General features: G+C 36.6%; 1 protein-coding gene across 1 annotated transcript; it reads right to left on the bottom strand.

The window, feature by feature from the left end:
* Positions 1–1,370: 1,370 nt before the first annotated feature.
* LOC134527477 (mediator of RNA polymerase II transcription subunit 11) lies at positions 1,371–12,178 on the bottom strand. Its single transcript, XM_063360179.1, has 3 exons — positions 11,893–12,178; positions 3,653–3,793; positions 1,371–2,037 (listed from the first exon to the last, which is right to left on the bottom strand). Exons 1-3 carry the CDS (start codon positions 11,975–11,977, stop codon positions 1,856–1,858), a joined length of 408 nt encoding a protein of 135 aa, XP_063216249.1. The 5' UTR covers positions 11,978–12,178; the 3' UTR covers positions 1,371–1,855.
* Positions 12,179–12,399: the final 221 nt, after the last annotated feature.

Below are 12,399 nucleotides of genomic sequence, written 5' to 3'. Positions count from 1 at the left end.
TGAGTTTTTTTCATCACCACGTAAATTAATCTTAATGGAAATCTTTTTTCTAATTAATAATTTGCTTGTTATTACTAATAATGTAATAACATATGCAAATCATATAAAGACATTACAGTAGAATCTCAGTGCTAAGTACTTACAGGTACCTCAAGTTTTTGTACTTAGTACTGAAACATGCATACATATCTTTACAAAGAGAAAAAAATATATATAAAAAAATAGCTACAGGAGAGCCGCAATGCCATATATGTATTCGCAACTGCAACTTGCTTTTTTCCCCTTGTCTAGTTCTCTGAGTATATCCACTTTTTCCTTAAGCGTGAATTGCTTTCGTTTCTTTTTATCTCCAGGATCATTCATATTGTAGCACAAATACAATGCGGTGTCTAAATAACGTAACCTGAAAATAAACTCAACAATAACAATAAACAATCCCGGCACAGACATCAAACAGTATTTTTAGCGTAGCGTAACACTTTTGTCTAAATAATTAATACTTCTCTCAAACCTCCGTCTTTCGATGTATCGAATGGTGTTGTGTTGCTCACGTCGCATACTACGTACGGTATAATCTATGGTTGTGCGCGCAACTGTTTGTTAACTTTGTTTTGAGAATTTAGAGGTTAGAAAATACGTTGCGGTGGTATTTGTGTATCTTTGTTCTACTACATTAATCATTTAGCTGGAAATTTATTTACCAGTTTAAGTAAATTTTGGTGTAGTAATGCCACGCTACTAGTATTTATACGTTATAGTGAAAATATGATACTTTAAACTGAAACCGTGTTGCATGGCGAAGATATGATTTTTGGCGGGGACTTAAAAAAAAATTCGTTAAGTGAAATATACTTTATAATAAGGTACGTTATTGTACCGGTATTCTACTGTACATTTTTATTAAATTACGATTTATTTTTCAACTAGAACAAACGAACTTCGGTAAGCTATTGAACTTTCGTTTGGCTCGAAATATTTCGCTAAAAACGAACTTCGACAGATGAAATTCTTACCGAAATCGAAAATGAAAGTAGCAAAATTTCGATTTCGGTATCGGTATACCGAACATTCGCACAACCCTAATGATAAGATAAGGCGGTGAACGCGTAGCTTACGCTACATAGCATAAATTAACTACCGAAGGAAACAAAGAATTATAAACGAATTATATACGGTGTTTTGGTTAAAATAAAGATTTACGGTCATTGTAAACGACGTTATTGTGAATCGGCGACAACTTAAATTGAAACATGAGTACTCAAACATTAGCGACGTTAATCCGAAACGACGTAAATTGGTACGACGTAAATAGAGGACTTACTGTATCAACATTTAGAGTAGTCACCAGTAGAGAATTATTTACAATAGAGTTTAAAAAAAATTATAAATGTAATTAAATTATATTGTCATTACAGAAAATTAATACATATATTTACATCATTAATTGAAATGGGTATCAGATGCAGTTTATAACTATTTTAGACAAGAAAAAGTTCCCGTGCAAACATGTAGTCGAATAAAAAAGACACCTGTAATTTAGTGTTTTCTGTTGCATATTACCAGTAAGTGGACAATACTTTTTTTACAACTGAAGAGTACCAGCCAAGAAGTGAACTGCAAGATAATGAAAAATCACCAAGCATGTAAATGACATGGCCTTTGGTTTCAAGAGCGTCGTGACTCAGACTGAGATCTTTGCACATCCGAGATAGCCTTGTCAGACTAATGTTCACCTGAAAAATGCCAGACAGGCTAGGAATCGAGGCCCGTACCTCCTAGCAGACTACATTAAAAGTAAGAGAACATCCAAGCATTCAATGCACAACAGTTCAATGGAACATGGCTTGAAATGAGCTCAGCCGGTGGTGGGGGCAGGCTGCGTGCCATTCTGCTGTGCACGGGGTATCACGCGCACTTGCAGATGTTTGTTCTTGATGCGCTCCAGCTCGTTGACACGGCTGCGCACGTGCTCTAGTCGGTGCCACGCCATCTGCAGTACCTTCTGGGACGCGTAGCCCGAGCCCTCGTGTGGCTGGCCTACAACACACACACACAAACACACTCCAGCCAGAACTTTGTGAAGGAGGGGGTTCAAATTAACCATTATATAATTTTTTTTAAGGTTGGAGTTGAATTTCACACTAAAATCTCGGGAATAGTAGACGTTTAACATAGAAATTTAAGTAATGATTTTACTTCAGTAAAGAAAACTGAACATTTTATATATATATATATATATATATATTTTTATTGGTTCTTTCATCAACTCACATACATCTATAATTTATTATTTTACAAATTTTTCCGTTGATGAGAGTTTTATGTGCTCAATTGATTCTTGTTCTAGTCTGTCCTTTTTATCTGTAGCGCTACGATCAACAAATTTTGACTAGCAAAACTTGAGCCAGTCCAGATATAAATTTTCTTCCCTGCTAAATTATTTTCCTGTTTTTGTCATTGCCTGCAATCTGTTGGAAAATTCTTCAACTAACTGAGTGAGTTATACCAGTGGCTCAGTTAGGAAAAATTAAATTTTCCTTTTGTTATTGCTGAAATTGTCAATGAATTTGTAGTGGAATATTTTACTCTTGACTCTTTCTTACTCAAAGATTTAAAAAAATTGTTTACAGCAAACTATTTTTAAATATTGTTACGCCAATGTTACCTTAAATATTAGCTTTTTCAATGCTCATTTACAGCTAGAAGAAATGAGAATCTATATATTTTCAAAGAATGAAATTTAGTTCGTAGGCAGGCAAAATAAATATTTGCAAGAAAAAAAACATGTTAGGTTTTATATTATTTACATGCATTAAGTTAGTTCAAATTACAATGTATACAAAAAAAAATATTTATTTTCATAACATACAGAAAAGAATTTTCACATGACAAAGTTATAGTAAAAATATTAGTAAAGGATATCTAATAATTGTAAAAGGTAAGTGACCCTCTACATTTTCACAATTTATGCCTAGATCTGTTCTTGACTATGTTGAAATATTTGTGTGCTCAACTGATGTACAAAACATATGATTTATCACCACCTTGGAGGTATGCTACCTGAAAAAGTGATACAACTGGGAACATTAAGGTAGTGGTAGCTACATAAACTGGAATGGGCATATGCCTAACACCAGCACTAAGATTACTTTTCAGAAATAAGATGGCTTCTCCGAACACCAAGTTTTGGGGTAGTTATGTCTAGAGATAAGTATTTATTACAGCAGTCATCTGTGCATTTGAATACTAATGCAGACATTGTAGGAAAACGGTTGTTTAGGTACAATCCTCCCATCCTGTTCTTGTTTTGAAACCTTGAGTGGACGACGTGCTAACGACTTGTCATGCTTCCTTTGCCCTGGATTCAGGTAAATGAAGGACCCTGATGAAGCTGGCAGGTCTGGTACGGCCCTGCAGGATGTGCAATCTGCTATGAACCACCATACCTCTGTGACATGCGTGACATTGGAGGCTCAAGTTGTTAAGGTGGCAACAGTCACCAATGACCACTCCCACAAATAGCAGGCTAATGCTCATCCTATTCTCATAACTACCAAACCACATCGACATCTACCACTCTCATCCATAACAATCCAATAAGTGCTTTAAAAACAAAGCACACAATCTACTATAAAAGTTAGCACATTATTACCAGTGGACACTTGAGTGAGGTAGTTAATCTGTTCAGTCAGCTTTGAATCAACACAGTTGAGGGTCTTCAGAAACTGATGAGTGTGTCCTTCCGCTTGTTTCACGCTCGACTTCTCCTTGCTCAGCTCCATCAGTGCTTGGCCTAGGAATGAAACAATCAAGACTTGGCACTGGAACACAATCAAGCACTCCCAGCAACTGAGCCATGTGATCCGGGCAGCTCCAGCACCCTCCTACAGGAGATTCACGAGACACTATAAGCTTCTCAAGTCTCCTACTCGCTGAGCTTGCCCGAAGCAGGAACTCTCGTGCATTTATATTAAGGATGTTATAAATGATAGATGTTTTTGGGGATAAAGGTAAATTAGAATTATGAAACAATGAATGCTGGGAATAAATTACCACGATAAAAAACAATGCAACATCTCTTAAGCCCACTCTACTAAGTTTACTCTGCGACAAGCCCAAACTTGTAGTATTTCCGCCACATTTAAGATTTTAATAAGTTGACGACACCTGGCTCTCTGACCCCTATTACGAGTGAATCCTTATCGTGATGAGAGCACCGGCCAGCCTAAAATTCAGAGAGTGAGCGGGTTCTCACCTCGTGGCTTACAACAGGGGGCCAGGACAACAGCGACCCCTGACGGCCGCTCGAGACGCCATTTAGTTCTGTCTATGTCGTTAAGGCACTGGCTGCTAAACGGCGAACCACTCACGAGTCGCTACCGGCGAAGCGTGGAGCAGCGCTCAGACGCATCTGTCGCGGATGAGAGGCGAGCTACGACTGCCTCCCACGCACCGGCGCACGGCAAGCAGGGGAGGGGGACGCACGAGATGCGTGGAAGACGGTACGCGGTCCGGGTCAGATAAAACTGTCACTCATCACACCAGCCGCCGCGCTCGAGTGCGCTCACAACTCGAAACACCACACAAACACTTTTTTACACTCATGCCCGGACCAGACGGCTATGGGCAACAGCGGGCCTAGGGACCAGGATAAACACGACAGCTGTCGTCAAAGTTATATTAAAGAATCTTACACATAGCTCAACTGGGATGGTTACATGAGTACTAGGACTTAACAAAATTGTAGAACTCAAAACAATACTTGTACTCGCTTCTTCCTGAAAAAAATTAACTCTGGAAATTCATACTACAGAACTTTTCATGATTGTAAAATTTCTTTTCCACTACTTATACATTCATTAAAACGAAAAGTTTTTTTTTAGAAAAATTTCCACAAACATACAGAATATATTCTTCGGCCATCCAAGATAAAACAAGTTTTAATTTAAGTTTACAATAACATCATCCGGGGCAACGCCTCCGAGCCCGATACGCCAGTACCCTCCCACCTTCCCCTCCAGCCACAGCATTCAAACCTCCCGCCGCGTGTGTAGTGTGGGGATAGAGCTCCACAGACCTCGAAAAGATGCGCGCGAGAGGCTTTTGTCGAGGCTACCCGGCGGACATGTTTTTCCCGGCAGTTCTTCGCCATCGCCGTGAGAGGGAGATGAACTCAACGTAAACCGGACGTACCGCGGAGTTTTTATTTGAGTTACCTTGTAGAGATGGTTTCGTAAATAAATGTGTGGACAATCTGTGCACGCGCGCCTGTGAGAGTTAGCTCAGTTCTACCACGTGCGTGTTGTCCGAGTGCCTGATCACGTGTTTGCCTCCTCGACGTCTGGCGTGTGGGACGCCCTAAGAACCCACCCATCTAATCATCAGAGCGTGCCCGGCGCTGAGATCGGGCCAGGTCCAGGTGTCGCCGAGAACTGCAGCAAGGGGGTCGAGTCACGTCTTCACACGGGCGACGTCACGCCCTGAGGCGAGAGTCTCCGCCGGGTCCGTGCCCCTTGACACGGTGGCGCTCAGTAAACTCGTACGTCTCATTAACAATACCCCCGACCATGTCAACTAAATCCCTGACACATGAGGGAAATGAAATTGAGAAAAAAACTTTCATCAAGATAAGATTTAAAAACTTTAGATAAATAAAATATTTAACTAGAATTTACCTAATAATTACAAAAATTAACTAAGAGTGCTGTAACTATTCTTAAAAATGAAAACTATGCTTGTAGCATGCAAGGGGCAAAGAGTTCTATACAATGTAGGGGCTGGATGTAAGATACTATGAAAACATTTGCCACAGACATACTACGAAATGTTTTACTGTAATGTGTCAGGTTTCTCTACGGTATCCTACCAGCGCCCTGTGTGTTGGTAAAGTTAGTGTTTATTGAATGCCACCATACACATCAGTTTGTGTGCTAAGGTGAAAGATGGAGGTTTTGGCGTACAAGGATTCCACATGGGTCTCGAGAACATTGCAAGGCTTTCTCTTCGGAATGACAGAGATGGTTGGAATGCTTGAATTTGGGCTGTAAGTTGCAGATACAAGTGATTTAATTTAATCATAGTTTTGCCAGTAGCTGAAGGATTGTAGGGTAAGATCTCCATCACAAAGTACCAGTAACCTACCCTCATATACTTACATAAAATTTTATGCCAAATTAAATTCTCATCTTCATATGCTAAGAATTGATGACAGTAAATAATTGTTCATAAAAGGTAAACAAAATTCAAGAAAAATTTTAATAGCTGTCATACAATTTGTTTAATGCAACGAGAAATTGTGATTAAAATCTTTTACATAGGAATTTTCAGTTATTGATTATTCACAAAACTTATATTGAACACACAAGAACATTTTATATTCACTAGGCACTTCACATTAAATTATTGTGATGTGTCTGCATCACGGCACATTTGGTTTGTTGTTTTGGTTGTGTTCTGTTCGTCACCAGAGGCGTTTTTGGTGTCATATAGTTACTTGTGCACGTGTTGCGCGAGTGTAGTTGATATTTGCAGTGTTTGCTGTCATGAGCGCGACAGCTGACTGGCTGAGTAGGAGTGCTAGTTATGATGTTTCTAGCCATACGGGTATGCAAGTGACTGGTGGAGTTCTGTACAAGGGTGTTGCAGCGTTTGGCCACTAGGATCGTGACTTGGGATGTGGTGACTGGGATTTTCGGTTGTGTTCTAGTCGTGAGAGAATGTGGGAGTGAATATATTCATCATAAGCTTACCACTCGTTGGATTTATTCAACTGTGTGACGAAGTTCACTGAAGATGTGTAGCCATTTTATGGTGGCTGGTGACAGTTTTATATTCTGTGTGGCACAATAGTTATCTTCACCGGCAAAGCTGAAAAATACTGCAGTTTCTACAGCATTTACAGATCGGCTGCGTTAGTTCAGTACAAATTGTCAAATTTGATTTGTACAAGTGATTGCATTTGATCCATGACCCCATTAGATGCTTCGTGGCAGTCGTAGTTGGATTTAGACTTCATCAGCAAGTGGTTGTTTAGCTTCATGTAACTGTGTGGTTAGTTGTCGAATTGAAATACGCAGTGAATTAAATGCTATGGTGCGTTTATAGTGGGGAGGTGCGTAATCGTTGTGGAGGCATTCCCTACTACCAGCTTAAGTTTTATTTTTTATCTGGTCAGTCTTGCAATGGCCAGTGAAGAGAAGGAAAATTGCTAGCGCCATTAGCAGTAGTCTACGTGTCCTCCAGCTGTGAGCAATTTGATTGGGTTCTCATGCCAGATAGTGTTCTAATCCACTCATCTATTCAAGAATTAAATTTTGGAAGAAATGTATATTTTTTCAACTGATGGGTGCGACCTTCAAACTGTAAGTTACATTTTTCCCTTTTTTACGAGTTAGTGTAGCTCCTGAAAGTTGACCATATTTTGACAAAGAATTTAGCTAACCTGTATTTGAATGATCTACATATCGGCTTCGTACTTTGTATTAACCTTTCATGGGCGTTAAAGCGATTTTTCTTTGATGCTACTTCCTAGTACCTGGGTGGAGAGATTTGGAAATTATTACTCTCCAGAAGAACCTACTCAGTTAATTGAGTTGTGTAATATTTTATTGCTTGCTAGCATTATTAGGTTAGCTTGTTGAGTACTTTTTTATAAAGCACACAAGCTTTCTATGTGTCATATTTCAAGATACACAAATAATCAAGTTGGGCCAAAGTTTGGTTATAGGAATAGCCCATTTGAATATTTTTATAAATATTTGCACTTTGTGAAAAAAATAAGCTGTGGACGGTTTTTCTATAAAGTTTTCCTTTTAATATTCTGAGTAAAAGGATTAAGATTATTGATACAGTATTAACAAAGCATGAACTTAAAGATTAGTGTCACAAACTTTTTTGTAACACTACTCTGTGCTACATAGCTGGATACCATGGTAATATATGCATATAAATTTAGTTATAAGAATTTTAGCGCACTATTGTATGCTGATATGTTCCTGGTGCAAAGCGCAGTCTGTACTATGTGATACTTATCCCTGTAATCTCCTTTGTGCATAATCATTTCTTTGGTTTTAAAATCACTACTCAAAGTAACATTAAATGATTGAGAGAATACCTTTTTTGATCTCTGAGTATTTTAGTCTGCTCTACTTACCCAATTCTGTCACACCTCTAGCTTGTGTTCTACTATTTAATGTACCTACTACTGCCATTCTAGCCAAGTCTCACAACCCACCCAAGACCTAGTACATTACCTCAAACTAGACTTTGTTCAACAACACATTTTCAAAACTTTATGTGGCTGCATTAAACAATATTAAAAAAACTTAAAAATTTATTTTTGTAATCGCTGTGAACTTAATTAATTAACATATAAAACATTTATAAACCAGTTGTTGTAAATGAGATTTCTACCAAACATGACTACCAGAGCTCTCCAGTGAAACAAAATCACAACCATGTGCTTAGGCCTACACTATAAAAAAAAGTGCAACTGTCAAACCATCACTCTTCATACAAACAAATTTGTACCACAGGAAGGGCAAATTCCACATCTTGCCATATAAAAAAAAATAAATTGCTGAATGATGCACCCAAAGTAATAATAGTTTACAGGTTACATTACTATACCAGCATTGGACTTCACGGCTTCGGAGAACGAAAAGTAAACACAAAATGAAAATTTTTTTAAAGTACTTGAGATTTTCCTAAATTTAGCCTGAAAATATAGTTTCTTAATTCCTACTGGTTCGTGAAAAAAACAGTTAAAAGCTTACTGCCGCCGCCAGTCATTGTTTACCACCGATTGTGTAGGGCCTATCTCTTTGTTTAGCACAACTGTTGCCAACTATGGAGAATTAAAAATACACTAATTTTTCCATTTCATATATTGACATTTATTCCTGGATCTTGAAGGCTTAATCTTGATGGCATGATCTTGATGACTTGATCCCAACGGCATGAAGTATGTTGGAAGATTGTGTATATGAAAACAATATTGTCATTTAATAATGAATTATGATTGTAAGTAGAATAGAAACAATTTCTTTTTTCATCTTACAATCATAATTATTTCTTGTTTCGCAATTTATTTTATGTGCAGGATCTTCCGACGTACATACTGAACTAAAACAGCAAGCATCATGTACCACAGGATCAAGCCTTTAGGTTCCAGGGATAAACTTGGATACATGAAACACCAGCCATAACGAACACAAAATATACGACTGCTGTAATCAAAGAATTCACTGAAATAACTGCACAGCACGTATTCCTTGCAAAAAAATGAAAGACGTTAACGCTTTAAAAAGCAGACATTTATTTCAAATTAATCGTAAAAGGTTTTGTGGTTACCTGAGTTGACCACGTTTGTTTTACTCCAAAAAATCATGAATTTTTTTGTTTGGTTTAGATTGTCGATTATGTTAGTGGATTTCCTTAGATGATATTATATCTGAAGTTTGAAAATAATTTCACATTGTGTAGTCTTTGGAAAGTAGCATTTAGTGGTGGTTAGCACAGGCAACCACAATCCTTTATTGACGGCGACTTGAATTGTTGAATACGAATGTTGTAATAGATTTGTGGTTGGTTCAGGTAACCACATAGTTAATTGTTGGTAAAAGTGCTGTTAGTATCATTGTTTTATGTTTATTATTTATTTCAATAATGTAAACATAATTAAAAATGTAAAAGTTATAATTTGCAGTGACAGGTTTTACAATGTTATTTCATTATAATACTAACAAAAGGAACATAGCAAAAGCTTCAACAAAAATAATTATATAATATTTCTTGAAAGTAATACATTATAGAAATTATATTACATGTACTGTCACAATGAAACATTATAAACATTTCGCAACAATTTAACTTCAATATAAATGCTTGATCTTCAGTTAGAAGATCAAACCTTTGTTATATCTCTTCTACTGTCAGTCCTTCCAGCTCTGACACCAGTATCATAAACGATGCTATTTCCCTTGAATAATTAATGTACCGGTTTATTAACAACTCAAATTATATTCACATAATGAAATTTCTAACTGCAAATGATGACAAAACTATTTTTAATGACTTTAGTACAAATTATAATGTATTTAAATAATAAAGAGCGTGTCTGCAAGAATTGTACTCTCCAGTAATTCTCACAATATCATCTTTGCCAAAAAAAATATTAATGTACAGTACCTTAAAAATTATCCGTGCACATGCTGTGAATACATTTTTAACACCAAACTATGACAAAAGTGTGTTGATAAGCCATACAAAAAAGAAAAGGATTATAAAGAGCCTGGGGGTTAGCCTGCAAGGCCAAAAAAATGAATTATTGTAATATTTTAAGAACATGTTTGGCATAAATGACTACATCAATAAAATAACAAATTTGTAATAAGTGTACATACTTAATTACTACCCATTCTTCTACAGTATATGAATTTTCTGTTTTTGATAATCTGAAGTCAAACCTAGCAACTTGTTACATCAAGCACTAAACAGTGGTGCGAATAGAGCATTGTGGTCATCCCAGCTAACCACAAAGAAGAATTTTTGTATTTCTATCAGTGCTAGTATTTTAATAGACACAATTTTTTACCAGAGTGGCCAACAAAAAACTCTTTCAGCTAGAGTATTCACTCTACGGCACTTAACAAGAAAGAAAATAATGATTCTAGGTGTGGTCATCTGAGGTAACCACAATGCCTCTGTAAAATTTCATCTCAAAAAGTGGAGGTGTTTCCAGAGCAGAATTATGTGGTTGCTTGAGGCAAGCACAAAATTATAAAGGGTTAAAAATTCAATTCAAATTTTAGGCTTCATTACACTCGTTCGTTACAACATGACTCAAAATAGTGCATACTTTAATTGCAATGTAACAAAGCAAACATTTTATAATACAATTACTTATTTAATAAAACAACAAACATGAAATACAAGCATTAATTATTCCTTAAAACTGCAATACAGTTGTTATTTAAATGACTTTCATTATTACAACAACACCTACATAGACTAAAGTTTTCACGAAAAAAAAAAAAAATCAACAGGTAAACATAAACAATGGAGATTGGCGATTGCGTGAATACATAGGTATTGTAATGTAAGCTGTTAAGTGTTTTTCACAAACTAGTAGGAATTAAGAAACCTTCCTTGCAGAGTTAATTCAGAAACATCTCTAGTATATGGAAACCATATATTCATATTAATCACGGGTAAACAATGAATGGCGGCGGCATATGAGCACAGGTGTAATAATTTAAGATATAAAATTTTAATTTTTTCACAAACTAGTACGAATTATGAAACCATCCCCATGGAGTAAATTTAGGGACGCATGTAGTGCGTAAAAACAGTTTTCAGATTTTTCTTTCTTTCTGTTCTAAAAAGCTGCGACGTCCGATAATCGCCCTTAAAAACAATGTGAACGGTTAGTTGGGTTAGTATAGCTACATAAAAAATACTGTGAAATCATGTGAAGAGTTGGTTATGTCAGGATGGCTACATCTTAAAGTGGTAATTCCTAAGCAACCATTAAAAATACGTTATCCGTCTGTTTTCGTGTCATTGTAGAACGGAACTTACGGAATGATTCAAAAACATGTTAAGAAATGAAATACAGATGTAAGTAGGAATTTTTAATTATATTTTTTTCTGTAGAGTGGCTCTCAGAATTACGTTTATATTATTTTAAATGATTCAATTACACACGTTTTCTTGATTTTAAATACCCACAGTTAACCTGGACATCGCCTTTCCCACTATCTGGATTTTGGTAGTAATTAAACGTATAATTATCCATAAGAATTTATTTTTCAACAATATTCCTTACATTCATTATTTATTTAAAATTTTGACTCAATATTTGCTGCAAACAATTTTAAATGACTTACGTACCAGCGCTTTGTAAACATGTCACGATGTCTTTTTCGATGTTATCTAACAATTGTATTCTCTCCATGGGTGCCGTCATTGCATTCATTTTGAACTTTAGTTATTTTTTAACTAGCACTAAAACCACAAACGACGTGAACAAATTTATAACTGCAAATTATAACACACAATATGGCATCATATTATAAAAGTAAAGACATACAGGATACATCAAATGAGACGTAACACAACAACCACATGCAAGCCCTTATTTACAACCAACGAGCATTACTCCTACGGAAAGAGTGGTAACTTCCATGTTAAATGCGTGTCACATTAAGCAGACTGCTATGGAGCGACCGCAGCGATACCATGTGTGTCGTGGTAAAACCTGAACTAACAAGCGTGCGGCGCATGCTCATTAGGAGCCCTTTTTTTAGCTGCCACGTGCTTGCTTTTCCCGCCATACAGAAAATTAACGATTTGTTTGTAAACAAAGATGCAGAGAAGCAAAACATTCTTCACAAAGGA

The sequence above is a fragment of the Bacillus rossius genome, chromosome 1, assembly GCF_032445375.1.
Source record: "Bacillus rossius redtenbacheri isolate Brsri chromosome 1, Brsri_v3, whole genome shotgun sequence".
Taxonomy (NCBI): domain Eukaryota; kingdom Metazoa; phylum Arthropoda; class Insecta; order Phasmatodea; family Bacillidae; genus Bacillus; species Bacillus rossius.
This window is presented reverse-complemented; position numbering and strand designations above follow the sequence as displayed.